The sequence below is a fragment of the Oreochromis aureus genome, linkage group 6 (genome assembly GCF_013358895.1).
Source record: "Oreochromis aureus strain Israel breed Guangdong linkage group 6, ZZ_aureus, whole genome shotgun sequence".
Lineage (NCBI taxonomy): Eukaryota > Metazoa > Chordata > Actinopteri > Cichliformes > Cichlidae > Oreochromis > Oreochromis aureus.
Genome location: NC_052947.1, coordinates 3,721,901 through 3,738,022, shown reverse-complemented (window position 1 = coordinate 3,738,022; position 16,122 = coordinate 3,721,901). Strand labels below are relative to the sequence as shown.

General features: G+C 43.8%; 2 protein-coding genes across 3 annotated transcripts in view; one reads left to right on the top strand and one right to left on the bottom strand.

The window, feature by feature from the left end:
• Window positions 1–4,129, top strand: part of ero1b (endoplasmic reticulum oxidoreductase 1 beta) — a 23,171-nt gene extending 19,042 nt beyond the window's left edge. For both annotated transcript variants that reach the window (XM_039613598.1, XM_039613599.1), the window contains exons 14-16: window positions 91–177; window positions 3,038–3,171; window positions 3,280–4,129. In XM_039613598.1, the coding sequence (XP_039469532.1) occupies window positions 91–177; window positions 3,038–3,171; window positions 3,280–3,340 (282 nt within the window). In that variant the 3' untranslated portion in view covers window positions 3,341–4,129. The remainder of the gene's footprint in view (window positions 1–90; window positions 178–3,037; window positions 3,172–3,279) is intronic.
• Window positions 4,130–9,371: 5,242 nt separating this feature from the next.
• Window positions 9,372–14,455, bottom strand: gpr137bb (G protein-coupled receptor 137Bb). Its single transcript, XM_031750834.2, has 7 exons — window positions 13,952–14,455; window positions 12,186–12,235; window positions 11,857–12,079; window positions 11,604–11,753; window positions 11,072–11,200; window positions 10,825–10,946; window positions 9,372–10,042 (listed from the first exon to the last, which is right to left on the bottom strand). The coding sequence occupies exons 1-7, from the start codon at window positions 14,348–14,350 to the stop codon at window positions 9,928–9,930; spliced, it is 1,188 nt and encodes a 395-aa protein (XP_031606694.1). The 5' UTR covers window positions 14,351–14,455; the 3' UTR covers window positions 9,372–9,927.
• Between the last annotated feature and the right edge of the window lie 1,667 nt (window positions 14,456–16,122).

Sequence of the window (16,122 nt, the reverse complement as noted above, 5' to 3'; positions counted from 1 at the left end):
GAGCAGCAGCGCAGTCATAATCCACACCTTTGCTCCTGATTGTAGTTCTAAACAGTCTGAAACAGCGTCCTGTAATTGTTCTTGTTGCAGGAGGAGTTTCGTCTCCATTTCAAGAACATCTCCAGGATCATGGACTGTGTGGGCTGCAGTAAATGTCGCCTCTGGGGGAAACTGCAGGTGTGTCTTTGCACATGTTCATCCTAATTTGTGCATTTTAAAGCCAGCAGAGTCTCAGGTCTACAGGTGGAAGAAGCCTTCATTTGGAAGAAAGACACACTCGCCATGTTTGTTAGAGCTCAGGTGTAAAAGGCTATGTAGCACTGAATGTAATCACAGTTCCACAATAGTAACGGTTAATATGTAGCATCATATATGACCGCAGTATGGTGTCCTTAACACGTCTTCAGTTTCCACACAGTAAGACATCATTGTTAAGGTTCAAGTCATGGTTAGCCTGCTGTCATGAATCTGTAAAATCAGTGTTGTCCCAGTACGTGAACAAATGTCAACTTTAGGCAAATCCAACATAAAGCTCTGTGCACGCTGGAACTGCAGGGCTGTTGTGTCTGTTCTGCTGGTGAACCTCTCTACAGACTCTCTCACACCCGTCATGTTACTGTCAGTTTACCCGTACAATGTTCCTGCAGCCTCTGTGGTGTTCATGAAACAGTCTAAAAACATCTCATACTGTAAATCAAATACAGGTTTATGAGATGTTTTATTTGAATGTAACACAGCCTTCCAGCATCTTTGGAACTGGGCTTGTGTAGAAACGTCTGTAATTCAGAGCTATTGCAATAAAACCCTTTAAACTAAAGCTTGTTGGATTTAAAATGCACTGTGGTGATTTAGGTTACGTTCACACTGCAGGTCTTAATGCTCAATTCCGATTTTTTGATCAAATCCGATTTTTTTGTCTGCTTGTTCACACTACAAATAAAATGTGACAGCAAACGCGCTCTAGTGTGATGCGCAAAGAAGACGTCACACACAACGCGCTCTGTTTAGCTCCAGAGCAAACAGCATTGTTTGACCGATGGCCCTTAATATAAAGACTTCGGACTTTACGTTTACCAATTTTGCTTTAAGTAATAAAGTTATTTTGTTATTTACATAATAATGATCCTTATTGCTGTTTTAGAGAGGAGCGGTGCTTCAAAGGATAGTGTCAGATTTCTGTCAGAATCTGCAGATTATACAGTACAAATAAAATGTTTACATTCCCCCAACGTTGTCTTCCCAACAGTTTCACTAACATCTACTAGAGATGGCACGATACCACATTTTTATGTCCGATACCGATATCATAAATTTGGATATCTGCCGATACCGATATGAATCCGATATAGTGTTTTTTAATCAATAAAACTGTTTTTTTAATATCTTGCTGCTTTTTGTATAAGTTCATACTCAAGTTTAAATAAACAACAACACTAAAGCTATTCTGTTATACCTGTATGCAAAAAATACACTGCACCCAAAATATTTCATAGTTCAGGAACACTGATCAATCTAATAAACTTAAACCTGCTCCATCCTCCCTATTCTGGTATTTTAAAGAGTACTTAGCAGAAATATTAAGCAACCTAACTAATAGGGTTCTAAAACTCCCAGCAAAAAAAAAAAAAAAAAAAAAAAGGAACCACCCCCCACCCTCCACCTCATGATGCTTAATCGACGTAATCAACTTAAATTTGATGCAGGGTGAAAAAAAAATGCACAGAAATAAATTATTTTCAAGAATAATTAAATAGATTCAACATCTTTCTTCAACAGAATTGCAGACTGCACAGATGGTACCTTCCCAAAGGAAAAAGTACTATAGCTTACTAGGGTATATTAGACTTAACAGTTACTATATACAGTAATGGACTTCTATACATTTTACATCAGATTAAAACTTTGGGTGTAAGATTCAGATAATTATTTATTAAAAGCTAGACATTTTAAATGAGAATAAGAAAGAAAAGTATGTCTTTGTGCCCCTTTTCCCTGTTCATGCCCTATCGGCCCCCTGGCTACACTTTGCTAGATCCGCCCCTGCACAGTTACCAGCCGTCAGCTACGTGAAAAGGATCCTGGTGTAGAAAGTAATATTAAATAAATTCTAACAACAGCTTATCAAGCTTAAACGTGCTGCTGTTGTTCAGCCGCTGGTTTCCTCTTTCTGGTGCAAAGTGGGCCAAAAACAAAGAAGAGAGACGGACTCGCGACAGAAAAGCCGATCAGCTGATCATTGATCAGTTTCAGAATTGAAGCAGCAACAGGAGAGGGAGAGAGAGAGGCAGTCGCTCCATATATCGGTTGTTAAGCTTAACGTAGGTACGCTTTACAAACATTCAGAGATGAACTTACACACTTGCTTTACTTCTCTCTGGGATAACTTCCTCGGAGATGAAATGCTGGTTTGGTAGCGAGGCTACAAATACACACAGCTGCTCTATCACCTGATGCACACTGCTCCGACGTGCTACGGTTATGAGCCGAGTTACGCCGTGTCGCAAGTTTTGTGAGATGCTTTTTTGATATTTAATGGATCGGATTACATTTTTTATTTCCCTCCGATATCCGAGCCAGTAATTTAGGTCAGTATCGGACCGATACCGATACGTAATATCGGATCGGTCCATCTCTAACATCTACACGGGATGGCCTGAAACATTCGCGATGTCTTCTCCGGCGCTGATAATTGGCGTCTGTCTTGTGTCAGTGACGTAAAAGACGGATTTAATGCGACATGACCGTTCAAACAGCAGTCGCTTTCTAAAACATCAGATATGTATCGGATTCAGTACCACATACGAAAGTGACCCAGATCGGATTTGTGCCGTTCACACTGTCAGACCATGATCGGATATGGGTCGCATAGGGTCAAAAAAGTCGGATTTGATGCGCTTTTGCCTGCAGTGTGAACGTAGCCTTAGAGGCCAGTTTGCCCCCAAACTGTGGATCAGACTGTGTGTTCTCCATTCATGTGTGTGTGATTTGTAGGCTTGGTCCTCAAACTGAAGTGTTATAGAGTTTGTGTTGTGTGCAGACTCAGGGTCTCGGTACTGCTTTGAAGATCCTCTTCTCTGAGAAGGAGATCAAGAACCTTCCTGAACACAGCCCATCCAAAGGCTTCCAGCTTACTCGTCAGGAGATCGTGGCCTTGATGAACGGCTTCGGCAGGTATGATTCTGCTCCGTGTGAGTGTGGGCTACTGCCCACAGGTCACTGTGCACTCTGTCCTGTCCAACAGTCTAATATGTTGGTGCTATTTGTCTCCGATCTCCGTAGGTTATCCACCAGCATATATCAGCTCCATCACTTCCGTCAGCTGTTGAAGGAGAAAAGGTAACAGGAGGCGATGCTCCACCTGGACAGCAGGCGTCACCGTCCCACACTGCAACAGTCTACCTGCTCTCAGAAGAAGGCCTCCTGCATGGACCTGAGGACCAGCAGTGACCCCTGTTTTTGTCCCATGAACCACCCCTCTATAAGCCCCTCCCCCCCGTCATACATCATGAATGTTAATTCTTCAGCCTCCTCTCGCCTTCATCAGAAAATATTTGGAACATTTAAACCGACACGTTTTTCTCTACTCTTGAAACGTGTCCTCGAATTATTTTTGAAAAGAAAAAAGCAGCAGATGTTGATGTAGGACAACAGGAACAGAGCGAGGCCTCAGCGACCAGAGGCCCGCCGCAGCAGGAGACTCTGTGGTTTACAGCTGCTGGGGACATCCACCCTCTGCTGACCTCACATCCTGTTGTATTTTATACTGACACCTGATCTCCTGTAGAAGAAGGAAGGACGGGCGCCAAGCCTGTCAGCGCACAGCTGCCTGTGTTTGTGTTTGTCTTTACTTTTTACTGTTGTTGCTCCAAGTCTGCTCGTGTCTGCCACCTCAGGCCTAACTCATGTCAGCTCACTGTGTGTGTGTGTGTGTGTGTGTGTGTGTGTGTGTGTGTGCGCTGGTGAGAGCTCACAGACCATCTTTTGCTTTGTTTTCTCTCACGTCCAGCTTCACTGCATCAAACCAATGATGGACACAGTCAGTGTGTCCCTGACTTCTTTGATTATCGGCCCTCAGAACGCCAGGCTTCAGTCCTTACAGGCACAAATAAAATGACTAACTCGGCCCTCATAGGAGTTCATATTTGTTTGTTTTAACAGTAACAAATGTTGATGTAATCATTTGTTTTTAAAATAATGAATCGCTCATCAGTTTGATGAGGAACTGATGCAAACAAGCTTTAGAGTCAGCATGAAGCCAGCTGAAGTTTGGAGGGTTGCCCACATTGGTGAGCATGTGTAGGACAGACACGCCTCGGTCATACTTCACTGGATGTGCACGCCGCTAGTGACTGCTGCCAGGACTTCAAACGTCTCACCAACTGTCACAGAAATCAGATACTTGCACCTTCATCGTGTGTGTGCATGTGTGTGTGTGTGTGTGTGTGTGTGTGTGTGTGTTCCTGTCTAGCTATCTTTGTGAGGACCGAAATCTGCATTCTACTATACTTGTGAGAACCAACAGTCACTTGTGAGGACACACAACCCGGTCCTCACAAATTTGAAGGCATTTTTGAGGCTCAAAATGTGGTTTTAGTGTCAGGGTTGCAGTTAGGTTATGGTTAGGTTTAGGGTAAGGGAAACCATTATGTCAATGAGGATCCTCACTAAGATAGCTGAACGGGGTTGTGTGTGTGTGTGTGTGTGTGTGTGTGTGTGTGTGTGTGTGTGTGTGTGTGTGTGTGTGTTGGCCAGTACAGTGAAGCTGATGGGACTGCTGTCTCCTGCTGTGTGGGTGGGTGAGCCGTGCTGCTAAGGCTCCACTTAGCTTGCTTTGCTGCTGTTTGGCTCCAGGTCTGTTGGCTTAAAGACACATTTGTTTAAAAAGTGTTAGAAATGAGTTTTTGCTTCGGTATTTTATTTCACACTGTAAACTGGATTTATTCACACAGAAATCAGATGTCTTTTCATACGAATGAAGCTGAGGTGGGATGACAGGCACAGGTTCAGGGGTGCTGTGCATGATTAACAGCTGTAATCATATAGATCCATACATGTTAATAGAACACAAATAAACCGCCATGTCAGCCCCACAGTGATTAAAAAAGATCCACCTCCTCAAACCAATCGGGCTAACGTCTTTTTCAGACCAACTCTTTTGTTTGCTCAGCAGTTAAAGCAGCAGGTGGACCAAAGAATTCTGTGTTGCCTTTATTTGAAATTTTGTCCTTTTGTCCTTCTTTAATGCTCTTTGTTTTCTTTGTAAAATAGAAGTAAAAATAGGAATGTCATCCAGCTGCAGCTGTACGAGTGTGTGTGTGTGCAGAGGCCTGGGCATGCCAACTGAATATGGAAAAAATGAAGATTTTTAACACAGTTTTTCAAACAAGCAAGAGCAGGTTGTTCAGCTGTTTGTGATGCTTGGTGAAGGTCACTGCTGTTAAACTGGGTTTTCATTGTTAGCTGAGTAAGTAATGCCACCATGATGGACCAGAAAATTTTTTTTCAAAAGACCTTAAAGATCATTTTAAGAATTCACATTATTTGAAAGCACAGGTCTATAAGGTGTGCCACCTAATCATAATCATCATAAGTTTTTATTCTAATGCTAAACAAAAATAACATTTGCAGCTTTCAACAACCGAAACCTAAAACTAAGAAATCAGTTTGGTTTTTACATTTTTATGTATTTCTTGGTTTTTGTTGTTGAGCTGGGAAGATGAAAGGTTAATGATGCTGATATGAGAGGGTCACGGGAGCTGCCGCGGGGCGAGAGGCGGCGTACACGCTGCACAGGTGGTCGGTCTGTAGCGAGGCTGACGCATTCACACCCGTAAAATGTCAGAATAGCTCGAAGCTTTGAGAATCAAAGGTTTCAGATCCAGAATCCAGATGTTGTGATCATGTGACCAATCAGTTATTGATGCGTTATTATTGGTTACTCTCAAGCCAATAAGACAGCAGATGAGGTGTGTGCTGTGTACTGGTCAGACATGCTGTGATACCTGAGTTTCAGAGCACACACCTCCCACTGTGGCAGTGAGTTAGCCCACTGATGGCCAGTGACGGCTGACTGGTTATTTGAGAGTAGATATAAAGTTACCCGACATTAGTTTCAGTTTGTGGCTCAGCCTCCATCAGAGACGTGCAGGGAGACGTTATCTCCATGTGTGTGAGAGAGACGTGCTTGCCTTTCTCTGAGCCTCGCTTGCCCAGCAGCAGTCTTGTACAGTCCACTCACCAGCCTTAAAAACCAAACCAGTTCAGAAGTTCGACACAAAAGGGTCAAAAAGGGTGTACCTGTGAACTTTATTTATTTGACAAGAGGAATAAATATTGCTGAACCTAAATGCAGTGTTTACTTATTCTCTCCATTTCCTTTCTTCTGACACTGATATATTGTGTCTGCCCCCAAAACTGAGTGCTGTCCTTCACTGGCTGTATGTCTTTATTTCACACCACAAACACACAAAAGCTCAACAACAAAACGCGTGATGGGTTACAAATCTTACAAAAGCAGTAAATCTGTTAGAAATCTGGAGCTGAAGCTTGTCCCGAGCCGTGCAGCACACACTAATAGGTGTGCTTTGGAAACAGGGATCGATACCCAACCTTGAAGTGATTTTCAGATGTGGATATACAACACGTGGAGTGATTGGCTGCCTGGTTACTGATTAAATCAGTGTCGTTCCCACACGTGTGGCTTCTTCACCAACTCTTCCTGCTTTTCTCACAAAGTAAAAAGAGAAAAAAATTCATGAGGAATTTTTCAAGGATTAAGGGAAAGGATTTGCTAGTTCCTTTCAGAAATACTACCTACAGCCCTCCATTAACACTGAATACTTTCTTCAAAGTGACTAATAAGTCGTTTTGGTCATTTCTGCCTGCCTTTTCCCACTTCATGAATTGCACTGGAGCACTCTGAGTTGCCTAAGAAGCCTTTCAGTTTAGTTTCAGTTTCCAAGGAATGCTCCAAGATGTCACGTAATGACAGAACAACGTTTACAGCAATGTATTCAGGAGGGGTGACAGACAGCCTTCAAAAGTACAAGGAAACAAAGTCTGCCAAATGCAGATAACCCCAGAGTCACCACTGAGAGTTCACACTGGTCTAATTTCTTTCATCTGAAATAAAGTGAACAAGGGTTGAGCAAAGCAAAGTTTGATCCTGGTTATTGGTTCTCCAATCAGCTGATTTCAGTTGGTGTGCAGGAGGAGGAAAATAATGGCTGAGTCTGCAGCGTGAACATGGATGTTACTTTAATTATTATTGCACAAAGGACGAGAGCGTGATGGTAAAGTGTAAACTGCATCCAGGACACATCAGCTGCATTATGCTGCTAACACAACATCAGCTGCACAGACAGCATGCTAACCCCATGTTTGCTCTGTGCTCAGACCTGAATACTGAGACACAGATCACATGTGTGTGTCCTGATCTATGTTGGTGTGTGGCCTACAAACCAGCACCTGGGTTTATGTTCTTTCAGGCCATTTTAGGAAGAAATGTTAGAATAATGTAATGAGCAGCATAATGATTGCTTTTCTACTAGAATTAGGTGATGTGCTGTGTAACCTTTAAGAAACCCAATCCTTTGTTGAGTAATGACCCCATAATGAGTACTGATCACAGCAAAGAGGGGAAACACCTTCAGCATTCACAAACATTTGACCAGACAGCGTGTAATTAATCATGTGATGTGCTGCTTAGAGATGGTGGAGCCTCTCAAAGAAGAGCCAATGAGAACCCAGTGATAATGGACAAGAGACTCAATAAGGGATTGATTCAATGAGTGATATCAACAATGGAGTCAGAATTGCTAAATTCTCATCAATATTCATCCCTATTAGCACGTGAGCATTTGTGCATTATCATCACAACAACAGCGCTCTGCCACTTCAAAGAAACCAAAATAGAAATCTCTGCCACACATCTGTGCTCCGTTTTTCAGACAGAGCAGCCCACCGTGTCTATGTAGACTCTGAAATATCTATGATTACTTGATATTGTTGGATGGTTTAAACACAGGATGACTGTTTTTCATGTAAGCTTTGCTCACTGTGAAAGCCTTAAATCTGTAGGTGCGCACCACAACTTGTGCTTCTGTGTTTCAGTATTGTCATTCTGATCATCAGGTGGCATTATCCATGGATCGATGGATGTAAAGACGGATCGATGGACAGATGGATGGGTGGGTGGGTGGGTGGATGGATGGATGGGTGGACGGATGGATGGACGGATCGATGGACGGATCGACGGACGGACGGATTGATGGATGGATGGATGGGTGGATGGACGGATGGACCGACGGATAGACGGATGGATTGATGGATGGATCGATGGATGGACGGATCGATGGATGGATGGACGGACGGATCGACGGATGGATTGATGGATGGATGGATCGATGGATGGATGGACGGACGGATCGACGGATAGACGGATGGATTGATGGATGGATGGATGGATGGATGGACGGACGGACTAGCGCACAGCACTTGGGTGACTGTCTTTAAGGGTGTGACATCCAGTTGGGTGTAATGCACGTGTTCTTGGCTTTTGGTTCAAATGAACCTATCAGATGTTTGGGCAGAATCCCAGCTGACCTGTCAACACTGACGAGTACAGGATGTGGTAAACCAGTACGCTGCTGCATGTCCTGATCAAACTTAAACTTAATCAAAGTGGCTCCAGATGAATTTTTAATGAAGCATTTTGTGCATCTCCGTCTTTTAAAAAGCTGCAGAGGTCTTCTCCATTGAAGATATTTGAACACATTATTAAATCGTTACTTTTAAAACACATCTGGACAGATGTTTCCTGCTTATATTATGTCTCTAACATTAGCAATGATCCTTCTCTTTTAATGGTTCTGACTTGTATTTGTTGAAAATGGTTTTCTAACCTTTTTCAGCCAAAAATGACTCTCACACATTTACAATAAGAGAAAGCTTAAAACACATTTAGACAGGCTGAAAACAGGTTAGCTTTATGGTAGTACCTACTTTGTCTCATATAGTAATATGAGAGTACCAGTATGATGTGCAGTGTTCTCCTTTCCTGTTTAACTTTGACCTGCTGCAGTATTTTACAGAAGAACAACGTGGACTAAGCAGATGTGCAGATGACGGCCACCTTTAACTGGCTTTCTTATCAGCTAACCCCTACAGTCTCCCAGCACAGCAGAGACGGACGTCTCTCTGATTGCCTGCAGCACTGAGGCTGCTCGGTTGTCTTTGTGAGTGTGTTCATAAATACAAAGAAACTGACTTCATGAAAAGAAGAACTGTTTCCAATTTAATTTACTACCTGGATTATCTTCATTGAAATACTCCTCGAAACATTCATCACAACATCATATTCATACCGCGAGTCTTAGAAGCAGCAATATTGGAACTGTGGGAAAAGTCCAACATCATGAAGCCAAATTCAAATGTTTTTGTTTACAGCTAAACACTTGATTTTCTGGGACTGTTTGGGGCGATCAGCTGGGGGGTCAAAAATTAAGGACACATAGTGATTAACTGTGTTGTGAAACCTGTAAGGCAGGGGTCTCAAACTGAAATGAGCTGTGGACCACTGTTGTCTCATTGGACGGCCACTTTAGTGTTTTAGGAGTACAAAACAAACAAGGAAACACAAACAAATATTTCTGAAAGTGTTTTGTTTGTTTGTTTAAATTTCAAATGTTGTATAAGAAGTCCGTGCAGACACGTGGCACACTTCAAGGGCCAAACTGCATTATATTTCTTCACGTCAATATATGGGCCGCAAGTGGCCCCCAGGCCGCGAGTTTGAAATCCCTGCTGTAAGACATTCTTCTTTATTTTCTACAGTGACTCCACAAAGCCTTATGTCAGTGACAATAACAAACACAATAACCGATCAGTGTCAAAGTGCAGAGTGATGCTGTACACAGAGCAGCAGACTCATGGATAAGGGCGGAGCTCCCCGGCAGCGGTGGTCAGGCGCTGTTCGTCACTGTTGGGATGCACGGTGAAGCTGCTGTGGCGGCTGCCCCAGTCGTAGCAGTCAGAGGAAAGGCTGTCAGAGAAAATATGGCAGTCAGGACCAAGCCTGTGAAAAAAGCTTTTCTATGTTTTGGTTGTGAAACTGTCAGATCAGCTCTGCAGACTCACTGTCCTTCAGAAGCTTGTACAACTTCAACAGTCTCATATTGAATATCTATACACAGGCAAAGGCACACAGCTGACTGTTTAAAGTCAGAGTTCAAGTTATACACTTTATGGACAAATGCACTAGGCCAGCTCCATAATGCACCTACAGGAGCCGCTCTGTCACAGAGACCGGTGTCAACAAGCTCCTGATGTTAGTGTCAGAGGAGATTTGGAGCTCTCCAGTAAGGAAATCCTAAAAGGCTGATTCTGTTCATCTGGACGTTTCAGTGGGAGAAATGTTTCTTCACTGATCCAGTCATTTCGTTACACCCACTGAAAACACTACGTCCAGATGAATGGAGTCAACCTTCACTATCTCTACTACTTGCACGCCCACCATTACACCTGCTTCATTGTCATTCAGAGGGGCAGCCATAAATGTAGCAGTCCAACAATCAGGCCTTAATGGTAGTCCTGTCTGAAGCTATATGCGGGTCACGGTGAACTGGAGTTCACCGTGACCCGCATATAGCTTCCCGCATATAGCCTGTCCCAGTTGTCTGTTGCAGGGCTACCACAGAGAGACAGACATCCATTCACACTCACATTCATACCTATGGGCAATTTAGAATCACCAGTTAACCCAGCCACAGGCATCCATAAGTACCAGTGACAGTGACATTGTAAAGTCATAAATGATGTTCACACCTCGCTGAGGCATTCTGGGGAGGAATGCTCCATGCCAAGTCGTCATCGCTGTCATAGCGACGAGGATTGTCAAAGAAATATCCTCTGGAGGAGAGAACGTGGTTAGGGATTCCCGTGGTGCTCTGTTGGACCAAATTTATCAGAGCGTCAGTCAAACACAGTGATGGCCTATCGTTAACTTTTAAATTAAGAGAGAAAAACTTAAATAAATATCATGCCAACTGTAAGAACCTGCAGGAGTACTGACCCGATCCTGAGGTGGCCGTCTCACCCTGAAGAAGAACACAACCAGTGAGGTGGGCAGCAGCTCCCACACAAACAGGATCACCCCAAATACGATGTAACCGGCGTCTCCAAGAGAGGAACGCAAGTCTGCCTGAGGACGCACACACAGGTCAGAGGCAACAAAAACACAGCTTTCCAAACCTGCTGACATGTAGCGGCACATTGGTCTGTGCACACCACGTGGCACATTCAGTTTTGTTGACCATCCGTCTGGTCTCACACTCCTACAGTGAGGGACGGGCAATCAAGCTTCATTTTTGGGTCCATCCTTTCTCTGCTGCTTAGTTTTAACCAGCATCAGACTTGGCCCATGTTATACCCAGGTCAGGTCAGGTCAGTTCAGGTATGGGTTTGATTGAATAAACACATGTATGGAGATCAGGTCAGCTTTATGCAGGACCTCTACAATGAGTACTACTACAGTCCCAGTCACATGATATTGAAATAAGAAGCCGGCTCCTGTTTACAGCTGTAAACCCCGATGAAGGTCTAACCTGGTCGGAGACGTTGTACCAGTCATAGTCAAAGGAGTTGATGGTCTCGATGTCAGCGAGGGCAAGCACCACCAGGTTGTAACAGGCTCTTGATGCGTATAACAACACCACCGTGATGCCGATCAGGGTCACCTGACACACAGACGTTCCCTACACACAGAGATATTTCATCAGTTTATTCAAACAATTTTGTGCAGCGTGATCTCTTGTTCCTCATAGTTTAGCACATGTTGTAAATGAGAGCAGACTCTACCTTTGACTCCAGGTAGATGTTGGCCAATGACATCTTGGCCACCTTGTAGAGGCAGACGGACAGTGAGATGGCGCAGAGTACGAACAAGCTGTCGTTAACGGTCACCCTCACCAGAACGATGGTCTTCACGTCAGCAGCAGTCATCTTGACCATCAGGGCACAGATCAGGTTAACCACCAGAAAAATGAGACTGACGCAAAGGAAGACCAGGTACAGAGGAAGTCTGGGAGAGGGGAGACAGTGCTGTGGATTCTGGAAAAGCTAGGAAAGTACCAACTCCACTTCCTGCTTTGATAACCTTCTTTGATTTCATAAGTTAGTCAAGTTACCTGTACTTCAGTAGTGCTGGTGTGTACTTGGACTTTGCTTTAAAATAAACCTGTGAGGAAGAAGCAGAGAGAGGCAGAGACTGATTATTCGAACAGGCTGCTCACACCTCTGAGAGGTAATCTGATGGACACATTTACTCCTCAATGACTGCTGGCCAGTCAGAACTCTGTTCTCCTTTTGTTAATGCAGGATCCAGGCTCTAGGTCTATTCAAAGGAATACCTATCAGTTGGATCTTCCCTAAAAGCATACTGTTATACTGACTGTGATGATCTCAGGGTAGAAATGGCTGCTCTACCTCCACGACCAGGAAGCAGGAAAAGCTTTATTTTGTCAGATTATCAGTTCATAAATGAAACAGCACTTCTTTATGTCATTCAAAAATAAAACTCAGGTATAAAATAAGCTTATTAATATCGTTCACTGCCAACGAGCACGATCAACAGTTTCCCCCCAAAAGCTCCAGGTTTCACTGCCTACGGCTGAACAATGAGTCACAAGTTAATGTCAGTCATAACCGAGGCTTTCTACGATATGCAAATGCACTTGGATCACTTCTAAAACAACAACTGAACATTTACAGCACACCGACTTTTGTCTGAGCTTCACTCTGATCACACAGCTTCATCTGTCTCTGTCATGTGTTCAGCATGCAAGCATTACAAACTGTGTGTGTGCTGCCTCAGAGCCTGCAGCAGCTCATCTCATTGATTTGTTCCTGAAGGTACCCGCATTAAGGACATAAGACACTATGGTAAAATAACCTGTGTCATCTTTCTCACAGGCAAGAGCTGCTGGTTAATGAGTCTCCTCTCGTGTGAAAAGAAAACACTCTCTGTTTCCTGGTCTAGTTGAGCAGCTGCTGTTGATGAATGAGTGAAAAAAGGAGGCAGCTGCACTCATCAGAGCTGATCAGTGACAGATGTCATGGCAGTAAACAGTGTTAGCTGTTATATGAAGGCAGCAAGTGCAGAAAAGTCCAAATGTGGTTTGAAGCTTTGTTTGCCTGACAAAACCACCCCAAACACTGTATATAAAAGATGGAAGTTGGTAATGTTGCTGTTCTGGAAACCTCAGTGTTAGCTCTACTTTTACTATTTGCAGTTATTAACTAATACTAGCAAGACGCTGATATCAGGAGTGCAGGTAAAACACACATACATACTAATTAGTACAAAGTACCAGACACTTTCACTTCCTAAAACTGAAATACAAACTTGTTGGACTTCAAAGAGCACGAGCACCACAAACTCAGTCAGCGAGGGTGACTCTATCGGCTACAGCTCTATGTGCTATTGGGCATCCACCTACGAACTGAAGCATCCTAACATCAAACCCTTATGCAGTATAGAGGAAACTATCCACAGAGGCCAAAGCTACCAGGCTGTAAACATGTTCCTGTCACACTGACTCACCTTTAGAGCCAGCCTCAAGTGGCTGTTTCAAGAACTGCAGTTTGTGGTACTTCATTCTTCAGCCCCAGAGATTCCTGAGTTAACAGACCCCCCCACTGTTATTCAGACTGGCTTTTACTATGTCACTGTCTGCCACTGGGACTAGTGAAGGTGGGAACCTGCTTATTTAATCATTCATGTTCTTACCATCAGGGGCCACAGATGGCAGCACATCAACAATACATGAAAGGATACCTCAGATTTGTTGCAGATTAACCCCGTACTAAAGCCTGCCAGAGTCTGAACCCTGTTAGCCAATCCCAGAGCCACCGGTCTCTGCTACAACAGTAACAGCAGCAGAAGCCCGCTCACCTGTGCACAGTAGAGGTTCATGAGACTGAGCGTGAAGAACTGCAGGCAGACGGGGAAGCAGTACAGAAGCCAGAAGGCAAAGGGTCCAAGTGCATTGGCAGTCACACAGTCTCTGAAATAGAAGGAGAAGAGAAGGGCGCGCAGGGCGGCCCACAGCAGACACAGGAACAGGAAGGCCGTCTGGTAGCTGAAGCGCTTGTGCCGGTACCGCAGCACCAGCCAAAGCTGGGCATAGACGAAGGCAAAGAGCAGTGAGTAGAAGATGGTGTAGGCGATGGTTAGACCCAGCTTCACATAGGGGGGAATGGCTGGTGTGATGGTTGGAGGGGGAGGTAGGTGTGAGGTGTTACCGGCATTCTGCTGCTGCTCTTGTGCTTGGTCCATCGCCTCCCCATTCATCTCCTCTGTGTGCCAGTAGCAGAGGGAGGGAGGGATGCAGTAGGTGTTAAAGATGGAGCAGCACGCTTCCTCCTCAGGGTGAAATAAAAAGGAGAACCGTCTCCGTGCTAGTCAGATGAATCCTGCGTGTCCATCCATCCATTCTCATCCACGGACGCTGTCTGACTCACAGTGAAGAGGAGAAGAACGCAGAGAGGCACCTCCCCTCTTTTTGCCGGTGCCTGGTAGTACGCTATTGGTAGTGGTTGGTCACATGACGCTGCTGTGCACCAGGTGATTGGCTTAGCAGGAGGAGGGATGCTGCAGGGAGGAAACTGGAGAGATGGATCTGGAAGGAGAGAGGGTAAGCTGGAATCTGTGGTCCACGCGCACACACACACACTTACACACACACCCCGACCAACTGTGTCACAGCAGCGTCACACAGACAGACTAATGCTGGTTTAGAGTGTTACACCCATGTCTGTATAAAGAAATGAGGGAATGGACTAAATCAGTGTGCACGCAGATGAATGAGGTATCCATTTATTACCCGACTGATATTGTAATCCACACTTTATTTCAATAAAATGACTATCACATCTCTTTTGTTGTTAATAACTGATTTTAAAAAAAAAAGAAAAAACAAAGCATGCTTTAATTAAAAACTGTTGAATGTAGAATTTGACTAACGTGCTTATTTTCATGTGACTTTCTGAACAGTGTAGCAGACTTACAGTTTTAAGAACTCTCTAATTGTACTTCTTATAACCTTACTTTATTAAGTGTTATAATAAACTGTGAATATAAATGGTCTCCATTTTTTTAAAGAGTAATAGGTCACAATATTTCACTTGTGTGACGGATTGGATGGATTGATATGGTCCATGCACTGCACACTCACAGAATTGCTGGTTTTATTAATATTAGAACAACCCCGAGTAAAAACAGCAGCGAGCAGGCATTCATCATTACAGCAGTCGTAGTCATGGTGGGCTATGAAGACACTGTGCTTGGCCACATTTACACATCCAGAAGCATCAAAAATGACAAGTGTAACAAAAAGGGAACAAAGAAGGTTACAATAAACTGAATGTGTGTGATGTACTATGACACTTTAACATGGTTACAGGAGCATGAATTCAAAAGCTGAGGCTGAAAACTTTAAAGGTATCTGCAGAGATCCAGCAGGATCCTTTGAACTGTAAATTCATATTTACATCACTGATCATGACAGCATGAATCCAAGGATTCATTCACTAGTACAGATGTGATCCTTTCCTTTGTCTCAGGCTCCTCTGTGGTTTTAATAAACAGTATCGACTTTGATATCAGTCTAAGCCTAATGCAGACCACCTGCTCCTCATCCTCCTCCTCCTCATGTCTTTGCAAAATGTTCTTGTGTGGTGTTACATAACAGGCAGGTTGTTAGATAACAGGAGGTGCTGTGAAGCTGGTCTCACCTCACCACACTGAAGACAAACCAGGCTCCTCCCACAGCTCTATTTTTATTCACTGCTGTGACTTGAAGAAATAGTATAAATACCCCAAATATCTGACTCCTTTACATCAAGCTTTGGCCTTTAATATGGGCTTTTTAGCACAATCCCATCAGACCATTTCACTTTCTGTCAGTAACATACTCCACGCTCTTTGTTACTTCTATTATATCATAGCATCTGTCTGTCTGTAAGCAGTGTTTTCTACTGTTAGCCTACAGTCGGTCCAGCTTTTCAACACCATCGAGATCAGGGCTTCAGGAAGATCAGGAAGGTATTCTTTTTTTTCCTGTC